Source organism: Lygodium microphyllum, chromosome 9 (genome assembly GCF_053477565.2).
Source record: "Lygodium microphyllum isolate KBCC chromosome 9, Lygodium_microphyllum_v1.1.10, whole genome shotgun sequence".
Taxonomy (NCBI): Eukaryota; Viridiplantae; Streptophyta; class Polypodiopsida; order Schizaeales; family Lygodiaceae; genus Lygodium; species Lygodium microphyllum.
Genome location: NC_141143.1, coordinates 114,397,695 through 114,420,107, shown reverse-complemented (window position 1 = coordinate 114,420,107; position 22,413 = coordinate 114,397,695). Strand labels below are relative to the sequence as shown.

Genomic DNA, 22,413 nt, shown 5'->3' with positions numbered 1-22,413 from the left:
TATTAGTATTCTAAGTATTCCCAGCTTCTTACATAAAGAGGCTATTTCAATCATACTCGTCACAATAAAGGATTTCTTAAGTCAATGCTTTAAAAAGTGACCTAGGATTAAAGAGGCTATTTCAATCATACTCGTCAAGTTAATTCTTAGTAGTTTACCACTTCATTCATATGCAATTGCTGAGATAAAAATACATTCAATTGATACAAGTGACAAAAGATAAGGTTGAAATGCATTCACATGAAAAATAGTTTAGATAATTTTTTAAAATTTGATTTAAGAATATTAACTAAAGAGCATGTGTTATTGATGAAGTAAGATTGCAGTGGAACAATGTTTAGAAGTCATTACCTTATGCTTTAAATGCCATTACCTTGCCCCCTCTCGTAGTGCCTTCTTACTTTATATGTCATTACCTTACCCCCTCTAGTAGCGATTTAAATATTTTCCATTGTACAATGACAAATAGACGAATGCTTATGTCTTATATCATATCCACCCTCTTTTTGAGCAAGAATACAATTATGTTGACTCTTTTTCCTGTGGCATTGTATGCGCGTTGAATCAACTAGAAAATATGAGACTCAAGAAGTGGGTAGACAACATATGTTTAATCAAACGTGACTCGGAGCAAGAGCAATTAGGCAATTAAGGTGAGCTTCAATAACAAAGTAGCTCATATGGTAAGAAAAGGATGTATGCTCCGACGATAAGCGTGCGTAAAGGGAAGGATGGCAAGAAAACGATGACTGACTAGGAGGAAGGACAATGGGTGCCAATGGAGGATGGTGATGGAGAGGCATGCCCTTGCTATGGAGGATGCAATAAAGGATGGTGATGGAGAGGCATGCCCTTGCCATGCAGGATGCAATGGAGGATGATGATAAAAAGGCATGCCCTTGCTGTAAGGGTAAGCTTCTACAAAGTGAAAGATGATAAGAACACAACGTATGCTCCGAAGGCGACTAGGAGCAAGGGGATTAAGCGAATGGAGGATGGAGAGGCATGCGAGGAGGCAGGAAGGTTGTGAGACTGGGTGGCGAGGGAGGGGGAAGGAGAAGGGGAAGGCGCGGGCATGGAGCGGGGTGCGAGGGAGGGGCATTTAGGGCAGGAGGAGTTAGGAGAGGCGGAAGGGGAGGAAGAGGCGGAAGAAGGGGGGTTGAGGAGGCGGGAAATGCCGTGGCAGGTGACGAAGGAGGAGATGCGGGGGGGACAGATGTCGGGCGACTGGAGAGACACGTGGTCGAAGGAGAAGTTGCGGGAGGAGGAGTTTGTGATCTCGAGGCGGGCGCCGTCGAGGAGGGTGGGCAGGAGGGAGGAGGCGGGGAGCTTGAGGAGGTCGTGGAAGGAGAGGTTGCTGCGCAGGGCGTGGTAGCGGGCCAGCTGCAGCACCGGCGCGCCCCCCAGGACCCCCCCGGCCTCTGCCGGCAGCCTCGCCAGCCCTAGCGCCTCGTCCGACGGCACCAGGAGCGTCACCCGCGCTTGCAGCGCCTGCCGCAGGAACGGCATCATCAGCGCCACGCTGGCGTACCCCCCTGCCGCGTGTAGCGCTGCCATTATCTCCTCCACCACCTTCGCCGGCAGCTGCTGCTTGTCGACGTTACTATTATTACCGTTGTTGTTGTAATAACCATTCTTGTTGTTGTTGCTTGTATTGCTGGCCATATTGTAGGCCGACGCCCCTGCTGCCTCCAGCTCAGCTCCCCTCGCTATTGTCGCCATCCATGAGGCTACCGCCACAACGGCCGCTACCGTCGCAGCTAATCGCATGAACAGCCCCCTCTTCATCTCGTTCGGCCCTCTCGACGTACGTAAGCTGACCAAAATGAGAATATCAATCAGCTATATTCAGACAGAGAGAGAGCGAGAGAGCGAGATTACCACATAAACGTATTGACACAGTCGATGGAGGATGGTCTCAGTGAGGTATATACTGACATGCAGAGAGAGAGAGAGAGAGAGACGTACATCCGTAGACGCCTCCCTCGCTTCTGATACTCTCCGTTCACGTCACTCTCTCTCCTGATGCAGATGGTGCTCACAGTTCATAATGGAGGAACATTTAAAAGAACCCTCCCTTGTGACCTTAACCATACCCCTATGAGGAAGATGATTCGTTTCAAACCCAATACGCCGTTCCTTCGAGTGCCATGACCATTGGCATCCTTCCCTTTTCTTTTCGTGCGCCCAAGATCGTCCACTATTCATCATTGTTGTTTACTCCATGTAAACCTCACAACTCTCAAGGTCTAAGATCGAAGCACATGTAGATAAGATTACAATGCACTAGTTAATTTTGTGTCGAACCTAGCATCAAATCTATACAGCAACTAGAAAAGTTAATCATCTCCTAGCAAACTCTTCCATAGAAATACGAAGCACATGCATTTGAATCTAGTAATGTGGTTGTAGCCAAAGTGGTTTAAGTGTGTTAGTGTGTACATATGTGTGAGTTCAAGCCTTTAGATACTTTCCTTGTGACACTTTCAAAGTCTATGTTCCAAACAAAAGAAACTTTTGGGAAGCAAACATTATGATGTGTTACACACACATATATATTTTTTAAATGTTACATAATTAAAATAAAAGGCTTTCAATTCCCATGCATTTAAAAAGCTACACATGCACAAGTTATTAATGAACATAAAGTGGCATGAGAAAACTCAGCATCAAACCTTTTAAGAATTTCTAGGAATTAGGATGTATACAACTTATCTTCCATTCGCCTCATATGGGTTTCAAAATGAGATTGTTAATGTCACTAGGTTGAACAATACAAGCAAACAACATAATGTTCTAGGGTAAAATTGTCCATTCTGGTTATAAAGTAGTGTTTCTTATAGTATACTAAATAGCCTTGGATAAATTTGCAGTCAATTGATCCATATGTCATACCTTTCATGAATATTACTAGCAATTTTTTGGTGGGCTTCATGTGGCATAGAGAGAGAGAGAGAGAGAGAGAGAGAGGGTTGAGTGTGAAAATCTATAGGCTTACTCTTTCTTTGCTTAGTAAGTGTGCCAATCTCTCCTTTGCTTATTTAGTACATCAACCAAATCACATTTTTCAATACAGTCAACCACCATAACTGAGGTTGAAGTGATCATAACATGGGAGTGTCTCCATTGAAATGACAATTTGCTATAGTTCTATGTGCTTCATGAAGCACAACTAGCATCTCATATTTGGATATGCATGTTCTCAATTGTAAACCATCTTGCCTTAATTGATAAAGTTTTCTTGCAGTCAACTAGTAGGGTTGACCCTTAGCAAATAGATAGGCGAGTCTAGCCTTCTCCATTGGGTAGCGAGCAATCCATGCTTGAGATTTTGTACCATGTCATCAACCCGATAAGGAGTAAGATCTTTGCTAGTAGTGTTTCAATTTTTTGCACGATTTGAAACATTGAGGGCATATGGTAGATCACCTATTATACCTAGTACAAGTCCCTACCTAGAATCCTTCAAATCTAATTTGCTATGTAATGTTCTTTGCCTCTATACACAATCATGAAAAAATCAAATAATCAAGTAGTAAAAGTAGCCATTAAGCTCTATGTGTAGTTGCATACAACTTGCCAAGTAAGATATAGCAAGGCCTAATGGACTACAAAGGATGTGAATGGAAAGTTCAAAATATACTGTCTAAACTTCTTAATGACATATACCATTCTTACCCCTTCCTATTTAGTTATACAATGGTCCCCCTTAGAATCATGCTCATGTATCCTTTGCGTAATCAAAGTTCTTTCAACTAGTTATGCACTCTTCGTCTAAATTCTATCTAGATCACCATGTAAGATTCATAATGGAAGCACAGGGGTGGAAAAATCCATCTTATATCACTCTATTTGGCCTTAAAAATTTTCCATTCTTCTCTAATTTCTTATATAATATCTATTCCTTGCTCAAATTTTGTATGTTGTGCTAAAAACATTTCACATAGAATCAAAGCCCAGAGGGCTTAAATGATTAAAGAGTATATAAGGGGCAAGGACTTTCGTAGCAAAAAGGAGTGAAGTTGATATCCTCACAAGCAAGTCTGGTATATTGGAATGTAATTTTGGTACATCAGGAAGTGATACTACTATATCAAAAATTCAAACAAGGAGGATTCATCCATGAATATTCAACTAAGCCAAGTCAGATAGCATAGACTACACTACAAGGATATGGAGGTATAGCGACGGCGCTTTGCGACACAAAATAGCGGCATCACTATTAGCGTCACAAATGGGACGCTAATAGCGACGCAAATAGCGACGGTACTCAGACGAAAAAAATACGGGCCGAAACCCGAGCACATTATTTTGCCCGTATACACGAAAGAGAGAGCGAGCATCTTGCATTTGAGAGGAAGAGAGAGATAAAGAGAGAAAGAGGGAGAAGGAAAGCTTCTCACCACCGCCACCGCCGTTCGCAAAGAAGAGGAGGAAGTGTGAGGAGGGCGAAGAGGAGTCGCTGTCACAAAGAGAAACCGCCGAACCCTTCTTCGAGCCTTTACAGTGAGTGCATTGTTCCTTCTTGCTTTGTTTTTGTGTTTTCTTTTTCTCTTTTACTTTTTTTTTATTAAAACTCATATGTATTGAGAGAGAGAGAGGAAATGAGAGAGAAAGAGAGGGAGAGGGAGAGGGAGGGAGAGGAAATGAGAGGGAGAAGAAGAGAGGGAAACATTAAACATAATAGGAAAAAAGAGGGAAACATTAAACATAATAGGAAAAGAGAGGGAGAGGGAGGGAGAGGAAATGGGAGAGGGAGAGGGAGAGGGAGGGAGAGGAAAGAGAGGGAAACATTAAACATAATAGGGAAAGAGAGAAAGAGAGGGAGAGAGAGAGGGAGGGAGAGGAAATGAGAGAGGGAGAGGAAGAGAGAAAAAACATTAAACATAATAGAGAAAGGGAGAAAGAGAGGGGGAGGGAGAGGGAGAGGGAGAGGGAGAGGGAGAGGGAGAGGGAGAGGGAGGAAGAGGAAATGAGGGAGGGAGAGGAAGAGAGAAAAAACATTAAACATAATAGGGAAAGAGAGAAAGAGAGGGTGAGGGTGAGGGAGGGAGAGAAAGAGAGAAAAGGAAAGTAGGAACGAGAGAAAAAGGGAAAAAGCATTAAACATAATAGGGAAAGAGAGGGAGAGAGAAAAAACATTAAACATAATAGGGAAAAAAAGAAAGAGAGGGAGAGAGAGAGGGATGGAGAGGAAATGAGAGAGAGAGAAAGAAAGAAAAGGAAATGAGAGAGGGAGAGGAAGAGAGAAAAAACATTAAACATAATAGGAAAAGAGAGAATGAGAGGGTGAGGGTGAGGGAGAAAAGGAAATGAGAGAGGGAGAGGAAGAGGGAGAGGGAGGGAGAGGAAAGAGAGAGAGAGGGAAAAAAACATTAAATATAATAGGGAAAGAGAGAAAGAGAGGGAGAGGAAATGAGAGAGGGAGAGGAGATAAGAGAAAAAACATTAAACATAATAGGAAGAGAGAGGGAGAGGAAGAGAGAAAAAACATTAAACATAATAGGAAAAGAGAGAAAGAGAGGAACAGGGTGAGGGAGGGAGAGGAAATGAGAGAGGGAGAGGAAAAAAACATTAAACATAATAGGTAAAGAGAGAAAGAAAGGGAGAGGGAGAGGGAGGGAGGGAGAGAAAATGAGAGAGGGAGAGGAAGAGAGAAAAGGAAATGAGAGAGGGAGAGGAGATAATAGAAAAAATATTAAACATAATAGGGAAAGAGAGAAAGAGAGAAGGAGAGGGTGTGGGTGTGGGAGGGAGAGGAAAGAGAGGGAAACATTAAACATAATAAGGAAAAAGAGAGGGAGAGGAAGAGAGAAAAAACATTAAACATAATAGGGAAAGAGAGGGTGAGGGTGAGGGAGGGAAAGGAAATGAGAGAGGGAGGGAGAGGTTGTTGTTTTCTTGTTTGTTGTTGTTATAGTAGTAGTAGTTTTTTCTTTTCTTTTCTTGTTTATTGTTGTTTAGTTTTCTTGTTTTCTGTAGTAGTAGTAGTAGTAGTAGTTTTTTCTTCTTTTCTTGTTTATTATTATTGTACTAGTAGTAGTAGTAGTTGTTGTTGTTGTTTATTCTTCTTTTCTTGTTTATTATAGTGGTACTGATAATGGTAGTCGTAGTTGTAGTCGTAGTGGTAGCCGTAGTCGTAGTCGTAGTCGTGGTCGTAGACATAGTCATGGTTGTGATCGTAGTCGTAGTCATAGTCATAGTCGTGGTTGTAGTGGTAGTTATGGTTTTCTTGTTTATTGTTGTTGTTGTAGTAATAGTTTTTTTTTGTTTTCTTGTTTATTGTTGTCTAGTTTTCTTATTTGGTGTTGTTGCCGTAGTAGTGGTAGTAGTAGTAGTTTTTTCTTCTTTTCTTGTTTATTATAGTGGTAGTGGTAGTGGTAATCATCGTGGTCGTGGTCGTGGTCGTGGTCACGGTCGTGGTCGTGGTTGTGGTCATAGTCGTGGTCGTGGTTATAGTAGTAGCATTAGTGGTTTTCTTGTTTGTTGTTGTTGTTGTTGTTGTTGTTATTGTTATAGTAGTAGTAATATTTTTTTTGTTTTCTTGTTTATTGTTGTCTAGTTTTCTTATTTGTTGTTGTTGTTGTTGTAGTAGTGGTAGTAATAGTAGTTTTTCTTTTCTTTTCTTGTTTGTAGTAGTAGTAGTTGTTGTTGTTGTTGTTGTTGTTGTTGTAGAGAGAGAGAAATATGTTTTGTTAAAGAAAATGAGAGATGAGGAGGATGAGAAAAAGAAAGAAAGAATGAGAGAGAGGGAATAAACATACAACATAATAAAGAAAGAGAAAAAGAGAGAGAGATGGACGGAGAGGAGATAATGAATGGATTAAAAACAAAGAGAGAGTGGTGGCAAGGTCCAGTGAGGTCCGGTGCAACACCACGAGACGAGAAACACTCCAACATACATTAATTTATGGGTGGCTGGGTGGAGACTTAACATACGTTAATTTTTACTGAGTTACAAGAGAAGAAATCCCTTCTCAAACAATTTAAGAAAGAAAAAAAGAATGATAGCAAAAACAAATTGTTTGTCGTAACATGGATAAAATGGAAAACGATGAAAGTCTTTATGTTCAAGATCGTGAGGCGTATCTTAATCAACGTGTCCCATGTCCATGCTCTTAATGTAAGCTAGCAGTTAGACGAAAACGTCGATTGTCTATAGAATACGTACGACGCTTCGAAAAGTTTCAATTTGAGATAATTAATCATGCAATCTTGGATTTTCAGCAAACGGTAAGAAAAGTCAATATCAATCATTCATTGTTAACGCAAGCTAATTGAACACCATATGCAAAAAGATTGGGTGTGGTTGGCAAATTTTCTATCCAGGGAGATGACATCTCGTCCCAAGGAGGAGTGCACCCTTTGTAGCCAATTAGAAGAGTTCGTGGGTGTGCAATGGATGGAGTGCCTAAGCCAATCCACCACTTGGAAGGTACTACCTAATCTATACCGTCAATACTAGAGGAGACAGACATCCTTTGAGACTTACCTATAATCTTGGAGCTTGAGATAGAGGCAATGATCGATGCATTGATTCCATGAATGTCGAGACTTTTGATCCACTTAGAGAGGAAGCATCCATACCATTATATGATGGGTGCCAAGTATCTCGCCTGAAGACATTGTTTGCACTCCTTAAGTGTGCAAGCAAAATACGGGTGGAGCGATGTGAGTGTGACCGAGTTGATTAGGTACCTTATACGTATGCTTTGTTGATTTATTTTCGGCACTATTATTAAAAACATTTGTGCTTTTTCAATGTGTTTTATGACTTTTTTCATATTAGTGAAGTATCGTATATTAAAACTTGCAAATACCATGCCTGAGTCTTGTGAGATGATGCACAATATGTTTTACGAAAGCTTGGCATGGACTACAATAGCATCCATGCATGTATCAATGATTGCATACTGTTTCGACGAGAATACAAGACTATGGAGACATGTCCAAAGTGTGGTTCTCACAGGTAATCATAGGACTTGCAAGGGCAAACCATCCCTCAAAAAGTTCTTAGAAACTCTCTACTTATTCCCCGCATATATCACATGTTTCGTACGTCGGGCATGGTGAGCTTGACAACGTGGCATGTGCAGAATAGATCCATAGATGGAGTTCAACGGATTCATGCGCATGGAGCCACATTGACTCTACCTTCCCAGGCTTTTCTTGAGAGCCAAGGAATCTTCGGCTCGGTCTTGCAATGGATGGCGTAAACCAGTTTGGTCTGTGCTCAACTTCTTACTGTGTGTGGCTTATAATCCTTGTCAACTACAATATCCCTCTATGGATTTCTACAAAGAAAGGACATCTCATCCTTAGCTTACTCATCCCCGACCACTACAAAGTCAAAAATATGGACGTGTATCTTCGTCCATTAGTCGATGAGCTTAAGTTTTTGTGGGAGGAAAGGATCACTGTGCAAGATATGAGTAAGTGCGATGGTCGACGATCCGCCAATATTCGAGCCATTCTCATGTGGACCATGCATGACTTTCCGGGATTCGAAGAGTGCTCAAGTAAATAGGCTTTCATTCTTGTTGGTAATATCTATCATAGCTCATTCAAGTTTGTATTCACTGGATAGAGGTGTTAGGACAAGTTTGGTTACCTCACGTTATCATGCATGTCCATTGTGCGGGCCACAATTAGATTCCTGAAGGTCACAAACCATGAAGAAGATGGTATATCAAGGACACCCCACTTTCTTGCCAGAGGGTCATGAACTTAGGGAAGGTTTTCTTAGACGACCTCCAACATATATGAATGCCCAAAGCTGGTACGAGCTAAAAATGGTCCACGCGGAGTCACATCCAAACGGAATGCGACGGTTCTCAGTTTTCTACGAGTTGCCATATTGGACCCACTTACAGATCAACCACTTGTTGGATCCCATGCATATTTTCAAGAATGTGGGCAGCTTGCTATGGGACCACATCACAGGAAAGAGAGACACTATAAACACCATATTATTGGAAAATATGGAAATTTTCCATAAGTTTGGGACACGTGGCCAAATTTTCAGATTTGTCATTACTTGAACACTATAACTCCAAATCAAGTGCTATATAGCTCAATAGATTCCATTTTTCAAGCACTTTTCAATGATAGGTTACATTATATGGTTTTGAGAAACTTATGGGCATGTTATTCGGGTGCCACCTTTTTAGTATTCAAAAAATGGGAATTGGGAGATTCCCAAACTCACTAATACTGTGTTTATAGGGGCACAAATGGATTTGAAGGAGGTAGGCAAGATGGAGACGCTTTGGCTGCAGTCGAGTGCTCATGGTCGCATGCAGCTACCTCGCGCTCCTTGGGTTTTGTCCACTAAAGAAGAGCGCATTGTGAAGCAAATAGTCAAGTCTATCCGCACTCCGATGGGTATGATGCGTTCTCTTAGGTCTGCGTTTTCTAAAGACGACCAATTATCAGTGCTAAAATCCTATGATTGGCATAAGATATGTCAGGTTTGTACTACGAATGGATTGTAAGTGGCCTGCGGATTTTGCTATTTGGAGTGTAGTCATTGTTCATAATGCTTTCTCATTTGTGGCAGTTTGTATTACCGATCGTGATCGCATGATGCCTTATTCTAGAAATATGTGGGGCCATTTACAGGTTTTTGACTTTAGTGCAATGGATCTCACAGAAGGAGATTAAGACGTCCTCTATTGAATTCGCGAGGTGGGGAGAAATGGAGACAATCTGTCTCTTTAAGAAATACCTGCCTACCAGCATGCTCACGATATAAATCCACATTCTTGTGCATCTTGTAGATGAAGTGGGGATTGTTGGACCTGTCCATACGCGATAAATGTTCTTCTTGGAGAGGTTCATGAAAACCCTGAAAGGCTTTATGCGACAACGAGCTTGACCAGATGGTAGCATGGCTGAAGGTTGGTTGGTGTCTGAGGCGCTAGTGCATATTTCACAATGGCTACCAACGACGGTGGATCCAGACAACATTATGCTATGGTCGCTGAAGGACGATGATAGACTGATCGGAGATGTGGTGGTTGGAAATGGGGTAGAAAAAAGAATGGATGTTGCAATGGAGGAGAAAGTGAATCGCTTTTGTATGTTGCACCATGCCTCTATGGAGACGTGGCCCACCAGGTACCAGCAAGCTAGGCAAGATTGAGAGGAAGCGCGATCTGAATTTCAACATAGTACACACCATCGACCAATTTGATATCGCGATGGCATGGAGAAGATCCTGCGGTTTATGTCAATGTGATGGTTACATGGAGCTTTGACTGCATCAGCGTCTCGCGAAGGGGCGAAGGTCTCAACCGAGGAGTGGGAATTCTCGAGGGGATGTAGTCCAAAGGTTCTGACGTGTTTAGGGTTTGTCGTATCTATATTTTATATGCGACAACTAATTGAGTTTTTCAATGTACAGTATAAAATATATAGTGCAGTGTGGTCATGTGGACGGCATTTCCGCGTGGAGTGTATTGACAAAATGCGCTCCACAACAGACTGTGGTATCATGGCAAGGTTCGAGCAAGAGAGCCGACAACGAGCAACGGATCCAAACACGGTTATAGATGAGATGGAGAATTTTGGGAACTTGCAATGTATTATTACAGTGGATTATCGTAGCTTCTCCGTGATACTATTCGATGTGCAATGGTTCAAAGTGGTACTTAAAGGAGCTGGAGCAACAGTTCGACGAGGTCCATTTGGATTTCTCGAAATAGAATGGATGGATTTGCATGACACCTTTGTGTTGCCGACCCATTGTGAACAGGTGTATGAACTCATTTGTTTGTTAATTTTATTGTGACATGGTACATATCACAATAGTTAAATATCTCTTATACGTGTTTGTGAATAGGTAATCTTCTATCCAAACCCCCGACAACCTCGATGGTGGTATGTTATACCTTTAGCTCCTCGAAGTGCGAGAATATATGATTAAAGCGATGTTCCGAGCATAGATCAGGACAATATGCAAATAGAGGGGTCGATATTGTAAGGGGTGGAGGCCACTAAAAGCTTGGATCATGTAAAGGAGCCAGCATCGGATAACAATGATGGAAATACAAGAGTCCGAGAATTCTTTGAGAATGAGGTGGACTCATCCTTTTGTGGTGACATGTCTATCAACCTTCCAGTTTATGCCGCGTTATGTCAGGAGATTGACATGGAACCATAGGATACTTCATACTTGGAGCATCCACTTACTCAATTCATTGACTAATCACTTATAAGGATACATAAGATATGCATTTTAAGTAATATAATTTTTTAAGATTTATATTACCGTGCTTTGTATGATTTAAATTGATTATGCTAACATTATTTTTTGTCTGTACAGGTGACCTTTGTGGATACTTAGATCATCAGGATGAGTCGAGAGATGAGCGATGAGGAGTTGCATGATATCTTCACACGCATGTCTCTAGATCAGATGGCGAGATTCAAAGATATAGCGGACCAAGAGCTGTCTCGGACATCGTCAGGCCGCTCTATTAGATCTACTTCGGCACGATCAGATGCTTCAGTTTCGAGCAGGCGAGATCCACGCTCTAGAATTGGGCCATACGGAGGGAGAGCGTTAGGGTCAGGGGGTGTTGTAGAGATATGGATGCAGTGAGCCCACGGTTGACTCGGGATATAGGTGCTACTCCTCGCTCTCGTGACGGTTCCAGAGAGCGTAGCTCAGGTGGTTGCTGTGGAGACACGGACGTGGTATCTCCGTCTCGTCGTTCTACTGGAGTTGCGTCACCTCCGGGATTTGGCACACCTGTGGGGACGTCTACTCCAGTCACTCTGACTTTTTCTCAACCGTCCGCAGGTGGCACCCCTATGGGTGCTACTCTGATAGATACTACCCCGGTCAGTACACCAGATGTACAGGCGTCTCCTGGATATACCCAAGAGCGTGGTCACAGGTGGGAGATGACCCATCTTAGGCATATCCCAAAGGGGTATGCCTACCTTGTAGATGATAGGTCAAAAGCCATCATCATGAATGATGAGGGGAGGAGGGTGATGGCTCGCATGAGAGAGTTGTGCCAATAATTTTTTCAGCACAATGTCTTGGATCATTGGAAAAACATACCAGAGGGGAGCAAGGACTACATAGTAGCATCCTTGCATGAGGAGTTTTCGGTACTAGCCGCAGCAGATAGGTTTTCTACGGACTAGATGATGGAGTGTATGTGTGCATATATGTCACACAGACGATCGGACGCATAAAAGGCACTCAAGAGTGGGTTTGCAAAGCCGGAGTGGCTAGATGCGGACGACTGGTGCCGACTGAGGGAGGAGGCTACAGATTCTCCAAGACATTGGAGACAGCAGCACGAGGCGGCAAGGGCATTACTAGAGGCTGGAGTGGTCCATCATCTTGGGAGTGGCAGCCACAGGACATATATAGAGAACTTTGTAAGTTTTTCTTTTGTTTTTCTTGCTTTTTTTTTGCAATATCCTTTATACTGACAATCATGTTTCTAGCAATTAGTAATTTGTTTCCTTTGTAGCACTCCCTTACAAATCGCAATCTGACCGGCCTTGAGACTCTATATGCAGAGAGGCACGATCTCAGTGCATTAATCGACCGATTGTATGGACGTGGCGGCCCTAAGTCACTCATCTTTCTTGTCCGTAGTTACCATGTTTGATTAGAATGCATTATTGTATGGTGGATTGATGTGTAGTTGTTTCTTTTTTTGTAGAGTCCATTCGATGCTCCTTTGCGGCAAGACAAGCTTTCGGATGGTGAGGATGTATAGCTCGCCCTTGGATCCCTGGAGCTCACACATCCTTCTTTTTTGGTCACGTGATCTGTGTAGACATTTTCTATGTAGTAGTGATATCTTACCATGATTGTACCAGCCGCATTCATTATGCGATCATGTATTTATTTCATGTATCAGTGTTATGATTTAAGTACACTTTGTCTTTCTTTACACGAGCATTGTACACAATGCAAAAACTATTTTGTATGGCCCAAATAAAGCACATAGTGCTATATGTGGCAGGGCTGCCCTGCCACAAATTTTTTTTTCTTGTTACCATCGCTATTAACATTGCAAATTTATCTACACGCATCGTTATTGGTGTCATTATTAGCGTCATTATCAACGTCACTATTTGCATCGGTATTGCGACACTTATACCGATGCAAATAGTGACGTTGATAACAACGCTAATACCGACTGTTCTATGGTGTCGCCAATAACGATGCTTTTTGCAATGACAGGGATGAATTTCGTTATTTACATTTTCGTCGCTTTTAACGTCGGTATAAAGCCTATATCTTGTAGTGCTACACTTTGTATCGATTTAATATTTTTACTTATCCTGATTGTAAGGAGCTCTTAAAGATGATACTAGGGAGTGACCCATAACCCACCTCTGACCCATCAAATTTGAGTGTAATGATTTCTCCAAATGATAATCTTCTACAAGCTTGGAAGTGAAGGAATCTAGATATGTTATGCACCTTATTTACAACCACTTCTAACAATTTTTTGACCTTGATTCAACATAAGGCAAAGGCATCAAAGGCTTGCAACATATTAAACAGTTAGTATGAAATACAAAACAAACAAAACTTCAAAATCTAAAGAATTAACTAATCAAAAATAAATAAATAAAGGAGAGAGCCCCAAAGTATTCATCACTTAGATCAAGAATGTGCACAATGAGATGGATAATCCTAGGACATAGACTACTAGTGAGAAGCTAGCTTGGTAATGTCATAAAAAATTTCCAATAAAGTTCACTAAATTGATAAAAGCTATTAAAATTCATATGAGACCTCAAGTTTCCCTAGTCACATTGGGATCATATCTCCATATACAAACATGCTTTCACCATTGTTTCACTCCACCACTATCAAGTTCTAATTGCAATACATCATCTATCTACATGATGAACCCATCTCTTATCAAGTCTATCATGAAGCAAACTATGATGATCAACTCTTCATCAAAGTATCCATCAATGAAAGCCCAAATATCTTCATCATCAACTTACATCCCTTAGACCATTGTAAGAAAATATTAATGTATATCTTCTGCAATAACAAGGACAAGGTCTCATGCTGTAGTCATCATTGTAATCTTACATCTCTTTGTAGCCAAAATGATTCTTAGAAAGTCTTTGTACTACAAAATAAAATCCTATTTTCTTTTGAGAGAATATTAAAATATATTGTTAACCTTTTCTAAAGACAGGGAATGTTAGAATGTTAGAATGTTAGGATGTACTCATATGAACATGTACTTAGAGAATATCACAAATGCTATGGTTAAAGGATGATAACAATTTTTAAGGAACTTGTCAATAATTTTTTTAAAGCACTCGTAGTTTTTCCAAGAATATGATAATGATACAGTTATATTTTAGGAGAATTGGAAATGCAAATTGTAATATACTTTTTGAGAAAGAATGGATCTACAACAATTCTGAGATTGTGCACAAGGTCTCTCTATTTACTTTTGAAAGAGGACAACTCAATATTTACTTTTGAAAGAGGACAACTCAATTAATCCTCCTAGCTTGCAAAAAGTAAAGAGGACTATTCAAAGGCCAAAAAGAGGGGTGGGGTACCCAACTTTTGAAGAGAATGCTAGATTTTAAAAACCTATGTCTAAAAGCCAAAAAGTGAATAGAGGAGCTCATTCTTGTGTGTGCAACTTTGAGAGAGCCACTCTTGTTTTCTTGCTATCCTCTTCCTTGTCTATTCATATGGACTTTTTAAAAGAGAAATTTTTGGCATTTGAGACTATCTTAGGGCCAATACATCAAGAGTGCCTTTGACCATCATGCCTCTAGTTTGCATTACATTTTGTGTATATATGATATTAACTCTCAATCCTACTTTCTATACCCCACTTTGGAGTATGGAATAGGTTGAGATCTAGGAGTTTGTATCACTCTACATATTTTCACATTAGATTCCATTGGAGAAAGGAAGAGTAGGTGCTAGTGCCCACACAATCGATGATTCATGTTGTTTTTATACTATCTCATGTCTTGGTATATGGATTCCATTTCTCGAGCATCTCTTTTCTAGAGAGAGAGAGAGAGAGAGAGAGAGAGAGAGAGAGAGAGAGAGAGAGAGAGAGAGAGAGAGAGAGAGAGAGAGAGAGAGAGAGAGAGAGAGAGAGAGAGAGAGAGAGGGAGGGAGGGAGGGAGGGTGCGTGAAGGATAGTGAGGGATCATGGGGAGAAGCACCTCCCTAATCTTGTGTTCTTTTTTTTCTCCATTCCTCTATTCATGGAACTTGCACGAATCAATATAGAGACAATGGAGTAGTGGTGTATTTAAAGAAGCATCACTTGAATGGTGGAGACATCAATGAACCTTCCTTTTTTGACTATAGTTCAAAGGTGAGAAGGTGAGATCACTATACCTTTTATCAATCTATTGTTCTTACTTCATGGGATCAAAGGAGAGTAGATAGATTGGTGAGAGAGAGAGAGAGAGAGAGAGAGAGAGAGAGAGAGAGAGAGAGAGAGAGAGAGAGAGAGAGAGCATTGAGCACATGAGAGATAGCTTGTCCAAGGTGGTTTCGAGCTCTTGAAAAAATGAGTTTTGTCCCAAGTCCCATCATTGCACTATCAAATGTGACTTTCTTGGTATTATTTTTTTGAAAAGGAAGGAATCGAGCCTTGCACACACTCTTTTGCTATGCAACAAAATAAGAGCTTCTACTCCAAAATTATAAAAATATATATAAAGTAGGTTAGATAGAGCAGATCAAGATGGCATTGATTCATTTTTATTGGTGTTTTAGTTTGTTTTTTCTCATAGAATAGGATTACATAGGATTGGAGTAGAATAAGCTTGAAGATTAAGCTGAAAACCTTGAATAGAACTAGGTAGGATTGGAGTAGAAGAACCTTGAAGATATGCTTTAGACACTAAAAAGTTTTCAGTTTATATGTCTTTGTTTAAGCTTCTATGGATAAAATACCAAGGTAGGTTGAGAGTGTAAAGTAGAGGGTAGGTTATAGTGAGAGGGAGAGATATTTTGGGAGAGAAAAGAAGGAGAAATAGGGCACCTAATTTCGGGTCTACCTTGGAGGAAAAGCTAATTGCTCTATGATTTTTATTTTTTGTGTTTGCCTTGGAGGAAAAGAAAGAAAGTAAGAGAAGAAAAGAAAGAGGTTGTGTTGCTACTACCCACCAACAACATAAGAGAAGAGTGGAGGATTTTGTTGCCATCTCACAATACTAGCACAAGGAAGAGGAGAAGAAGAAGGAGATTGACCTCCAATAGTAACCGTGCATCTAGAACACATATGTATGACTCAAATTCTTTTTTTATTATATATTGCTATCATGGGTTAGGCTAGGTTTTATTATACTCTAATACCATGGAAAAATTTGGTGAGGAAGAGGAAATCATCAATCGCTCTTCATTCACCCCCATCCAAACTGATTTGCACCTCCTCAAGGGAAGGGCTATCAACATGCCCCAACAATACTCCGCTGTGAAGCTACAATCTCCTCAATCTTCTAGCCCCACTATCTTATTGGCCACCCAAGCATTGCACTTAGCCCGAGGCTCCACTGTGAAGCTACAATCTCCTTAGTCTTCTAGCCCCACTATCTTTGTGGCCACCCAAGCATTGCACTTAGCCCCAGACTCCTATCACTCGACCCCCATCAACTTAGCCTACTCACACCTCATGTGGAACTTAGGCCTACTCCATCCACTAGTTAGCCCTTCAGACCACCACATTGATAGTAAGCTAGTTTTGCTCTTGTTTTGGTCCACTAGCCTCTCGACCATCAACTCAGCCCCTCGATCCTAGGCCATCACCTTCTTGGCCATCTCTATAAGCGCTTATCCTCTATGGCCCACATGTTTTTGTTCTTGTTCTTTTCCCCTTTTTTTGGATAATATGATTCTTAGAGGGGCTTCATTAATCTTCAAAGACATGCTTTGCTTAGTATATACTATTCTACAAACTCTTGTGACTTCATAGAGTACTTTGGAAAGTGCATAGAACAAGTAAATTGGATGTTGACCATGTCTTTTAGGGTGGTATTACAATAGGATAATAAGAGAAACACCATAAGATGGATTCTTGCCATTGCAACACAATCTATTCCAACATTTATATTGAGAAAAAAGGGTGGTAAGACTTTTCTATGGTGTAGGTGGTTGTGTAGAGGTTTCACCATCAAATGGAGATAATTGCATGTTCGAGATGAATATTTTGTTTGTTGTGATGAACATTGGGTTTGGAAAATGGTTCAATTTCCTTGAAAATTTGTGATGAATATTGGGTTTGGACAATTGGTCAATTTTCTAAAAATTTTGCTAAAGGAAGGTTTGAGATCCCTAGGCTAGAATAGATAGATCTTTTTTAGTCCTATACCTTGCACATCAGGGATGTTTGGAAATGTGTATCTTCCACGAAGTTGGACATCATAATCATTGCTATGTCTCTTGGGATATGGACAATAAAGTACATCAACCCATTTTCTAGGTAGCAAGCAATAGAAAGTGGATGAGACAAACTCATTGTTAAAGATGCGGATCTAGAGCATGGCTATGGCAGCTTGTAAGCATAGACTGAACTCATGATGACATTGAACAAGGAGTGAACTCAACTGTTACACAAGTGAATTAGGTTCCAAGATGGCATAAACAAAATCTTGTGTAGGACTAACAAAGACAAGACACTTAACTAAAAGTACAAAGCATCATAACATTGTAATCATTCTATATGAAAAGTGGTAGTCAAGTACAATGCTTTATAGTTGTTGGATGGCACAGTTTTCCCTTTTTGTCCACATGGGATTCAGTCTGCCTGCATGTATTCTGTCTAAAATTCCTCATACAAAGAGGCTACATTAGGTGTGATTCCAAATATCTCAACACCCCTCCTCAATCACAACCAGAAAGTACAAAGTGTGTAGAGTCTTTAGTGAAATTAACACCTGCAAAGTGTGGGCACACCAAAAATGTGGAAAAACACTAGAGGCTGGCAGAAAAGGCTAAGTGTGGGTACCACAAACATGACGGTCATCCAAAGGCTATAACAGGGGCCGTACAGAGGCTATAGTACAAGGCTACATGAGGAGTTTACAAGCTTATGATAAAGACATTTGGGCTAGACAATACACGGCTAAAAAAAGTCAATAAAAAATAGGATCAAGGACCGACAAGCCCTTGTAGTTTTCAGCATTACTTTTGACTAGATCTTCAATTTATTGTAGGTCTTCTTGTCGAAGTAGTTCATCTTGCTCTTTTTGATCATGTACTTGCTCTTCACTTTGCTTGCCGCTTTAAAGTCTTCATGATTGATCTTTTTCTACTTCTTCTTTTGTTCTACTTTGATCTTTTCGTCCTCTTCTTTTGCTTCTTTATTGACTTTGCTCGCATCAGTTGCATCAGTCTTTATGTCCCCCTCAAGAAAAGATACTCTCACTTTTGAGGTTTGCATGATGACCAAGGTAGTTGGAGTATCTTCTAAATCTTCAAATGAAATCAGTGATTGCACTTGAGTGGTGTGAGCAACTCCATTTCCTCCTGCAAATAGAGTAAAAACATCTTCTGTGTCGTACAAGTGAGTAACAAGAGTAGTTGTGTTACCCTTGATAGTATGTGTCCATATGAAAAATTCATTGTGATCATTGAGTATTAGCTTCAAATCTGAGGTAAATCAATAATGAGTTGATTCTTGAATGTGGTAACAAGCACAAGTGATGGGACAGTGTCAATCCCACTATGTAGTATCAAAAGCTATTATGGTTTTGCAGATGATGATTCTTGTTGCTTGGTGTTTGATGTTACCCCTTCAGCTTAAAACTCCTCCTTGATGGTAAATCAATTAAATATTTTCTAGAAGACTGAGTGTTGTAGCAAATCTTGAATGGTAGGAACTCTACTTGACTGAAAAGAGTGAGAAATTGAAGAGCTTGAGACTTGTAGTAGCAATGATGTTGCCCGGTTGAGCTTTGATTTTTCCAGATCTTCCAAATCTTGATGATTGGTTGATGAAATATTTGCTAAACATTGAGAAATTACCCAATTTAGAGTGGTAGGAGCCTGAATGTGGCAAGAGGAGTGGGAAATTGAAGAAAATTTGAAGCTTAAGGGAAGTTTGGCTATGGCTTCCTGGATTAGGGTTTTGACACAAGCCTAGTTTTTTACTGATTTCACGAGCTACAATGGATCGTTTTCAAAAGTTTCTTTATGGAAATGTAGCTCTCTTCCAGATTTATCAAATCCCTATGCTAATCGACCAGATCGTTGGTGGATTCAGACACGCAGGGCGGATGACAGCAGTAGGCGCAGTTTTTGACAGATTTTGTCGTTTTCTACAATGATGAGATTATAGATTGCTAATGTCATTGAGTTATGGGCCAACAGGGAGTGCCATAAGTGGGGGAAGATATGTCTAGAAGAGGGTTCATGAAGATATGCTCTGTATTAGAGATCCAGCTCCTCCAAGGTCAGTATGTCCTATAGGCCACAGACTGAGGTTATGGCAACAACTTACAGAAGTGACAATACTAAGCTCTAGATAGGGCAATGTTAGGATCTTATGTGATAGAGAGAACCTTTGGAAGTCAAGGAATAAATCTCTACAAGAGAGCTTGGAGAGATATACCCTCTATAGGAAGTTATGGAAGCTCAAAGGTGGGGATGTACAAGCTTGTTATGGCTGCCACAAGGTACTTTGAATATGAAGTTGAAAAAGAATGAAGTCATGCACTGATCCTGAGCTGGATGTGAGCTAGGCAAAGATTGAGAGGGACCAAGAGAGGTTGGAGAGGCAGTGCCATGCCCAACTGAGCTCTAATACAATGTTAAAGATGCAGATCTAGAGCATGGCTATGGTGGCTTGTAAGCATAGACTGAACTCATGATGACATTGACCAAGGACTGAACTCAACTGTTACACAAGTGAATTAGGTTCCAAGATGGCATCTTGGACTCATAAACACAATCTTGTGTAGAACTAACAAAGACAATACACTTAACTGAAAGTACAAAGCATCATGACATTGTAATCATTCTATATGAAAAGTGGTATTCAAGTACAATGCTTTATAGTTGTTGGATGGTACAGTTTTCCCTTTCTGTGCACATGGGATTCAGCCTGCCTGCATGTATTCTGTCTAAACTTCCTCATATAAAGAGGCTACATTAGGTGTGATTCCAAATATCTCAACACCCCTCCTCAATCACAACCAGAAAGTACAAAGTGTGTAGAGGCTTTAGTGAAATTAACACCTGCAAAGTGTGGGCACACCAAAAACGTGGCAAAACACCAGAGGCTATCGCAGAAAAGGCTAAGTGTGGGTACCACAAACATGATGGTCATCTAGAGGCTATAACAGGGGCCGTACACAGACTGTAGTACAAGGCTACATGAGGAGTTTACAAGCTTATGATAAAGACATTTGGGCTAGACAATACACGGCTAAAAAAAGTCAGTAAAAAATTGGATCAAGGATCAGCAGGCCCTTGCAGTTCTCAGCATTATTTTTGACATATGTCTTCAATTTCTTGTAGGTTTTCTTGTCGGAGTAGTTCATCTTGCTCTTTTTGATCATGTACTTGCTCTTCACTTTGCTTGCCGCTTTAAAGTCTTCATTATTGATCTTTTTCTACTTCTTCTTTTGCTCTGCTTTGATCTTTTCATCCTCTTCTTTTGCTTCTTTATTGACTTTCCTTGCATCAGTTGCATCAGTCTTTATGTCCCCCTCAAGCAAAGATACTGTCACTTGTGAGGTTTGCATGATGACCAAGGTAGTTGGAGTATCTTCAAAGTCTTCAGATGAAATAAGTGATTGCACTTGAGTGGTGTGAGCAACTCCATTTCCTCCTACAAATAGAGTAAAAACATCTTCTGCGTAGTACAAGTGAGTAACAAGAGTAGTTGTGTTACCCTTGATAGTATGTGTCCATAGTAAATCAGTAATGAGTTGATTCTTGAATGCGGTAACAAGCACAAGTGATGGGGTAGTGTCAATCCCACTATGTATTATAAAAAGATACTATGGTTTTGCATATGATGATTCTTGTTGCTTGGTGTTTGATGTTATCCCTTCAGCTTAAAACCCCTCCTTGATGGTAAATCAATTAAATATTTTCTGGAATACTGAGTGTTGTAGAAAATCTTGAATGGTAGGAACTCTACTTGACTGAAAAGAGTGAGAAATTGAAGAGCTTGAGACTTGTAGTAGCAATGATGTTGTCCCGTTGAGCTTTGATTTTTCCAAATCTTCCAAAGCTTGATGATTGGTTGATGAAATATTTGCTAAACACTGAGTGATTACCCAATTTAGAGTGGTAGGAGCCTGAATGTGGCAAGAGGAGTGAAAAACTCAAGAAAATTTGAAGCTTTAGTGAAGTTTGGCTATGGCTTCTTGGATTAGGGTTTTGACACAAGCCTGGTTTTTTACTGATTTCGGGAGCTAGAATGGATCATTTTCAATTTTTTTTAATGGAAATGTAGCTCTCTTCAAGACTATCAAATCCCTATGCTAATTGACCAGATCGCTGGCGGATTCAGGTGTGCAAGGCGGATGACGACAGCAGGCACAGGTTTTGACAGATTTTGTTATTTTCTACAATGCTAAGATTATAGATTGCTAATGTCATTGAGTTATGGGCCAAGAGGGAGAGCCATAAGTGGGGGAAGATATGTCTAGAAGAGGGTTCATGAAGATATGCTCTTTAGAGATCCAGCTCCTCCAAGGTAGGTATGTCCTGTAGGCCACAGACTAAGGTTATGGCAACAATTGACAAAAATGACAATACTGAGCTCTAGCTAGGGAAATTTTAGGATCTTATGTGATAAAGAGAACCTTTGGAATTCAATGAATAAAATCTATGTGGGAGCTTTCGCTCAACCGCCAAGACCCACGGACCGCTTATTGCTTCAAGCGTTCCATTTTTCCATGTCCCTCTTCTAGCCTCTCTAGCCTACATCCATCTAGTATTTTACAATTGGCACAGGAGGGAGCCTGGCGCTCTTTTTTAAGAGTTTTTCAAGTTTTTTGAGGCGCCCTTCATTTAAAATTGCACTTTTTTGCCCTAGCGTGGTTTTGGAGGTCGCCTACGTGTTTTTGCTCTTTTTCCATGTTTATCTGCTTTTTTTCTTCATTTTTCCACCATCTTGACCTGGGGCCATCTCGATTTGGGGTTAATATTACCCCCCTCCTAGACGAGTGCCAGTCCCATGGCACTTCTGGATTGCTGTAGGTTGGCAGGAAATTGGCCAAGTGGTGCAATGGTGAGGGCCACTTGGAGACTTAGGTGCTTGTAGGAGCTGCGACATTGTTTATCGGAGGAGCCAAACAGCCGAAGTAGGTGGTTTGTTATTCTCTGATGTTTGGAAGGAGAAGGTGCAGTATTATTCCTAAGGGGAGTGTCTATCTCAGCGTGTTAGTGCATTGTGTTCGTGCTAGTGGAATGGG

At 40.7% G+C, this 22,413-nt stretch overlaps 1 protein-coding gene across 1 annotated transcript; it reads right to left on the bottom strand.

The window, feature by feature from the left end:
• Positions 1-587: 587 nt before the first annotated feature.
• Positions 588-2,020, bottom strand: LOC148031446 (uncharacterized). Its single transcript, XM_087685757.1, has 2 exons — positions 1,969-2,020; positions 588-1,816 (listed from the first exon to the last, which is right to left on the bottom strand). Exon 2 carries the CDS (start codon positions 1,786-1,788, stop codon positions 919-921), a length of 870 nt encoding a protein of 289 aa, XP_087541883.1. The 5' UTR covers positions 1,789-1,816; positions 1,969-2,020; the 3' UTR covers positions 588-918.
• Between the last annotated feature and the right edge of the window lie 20,393 nt (positions 2,021-22,413).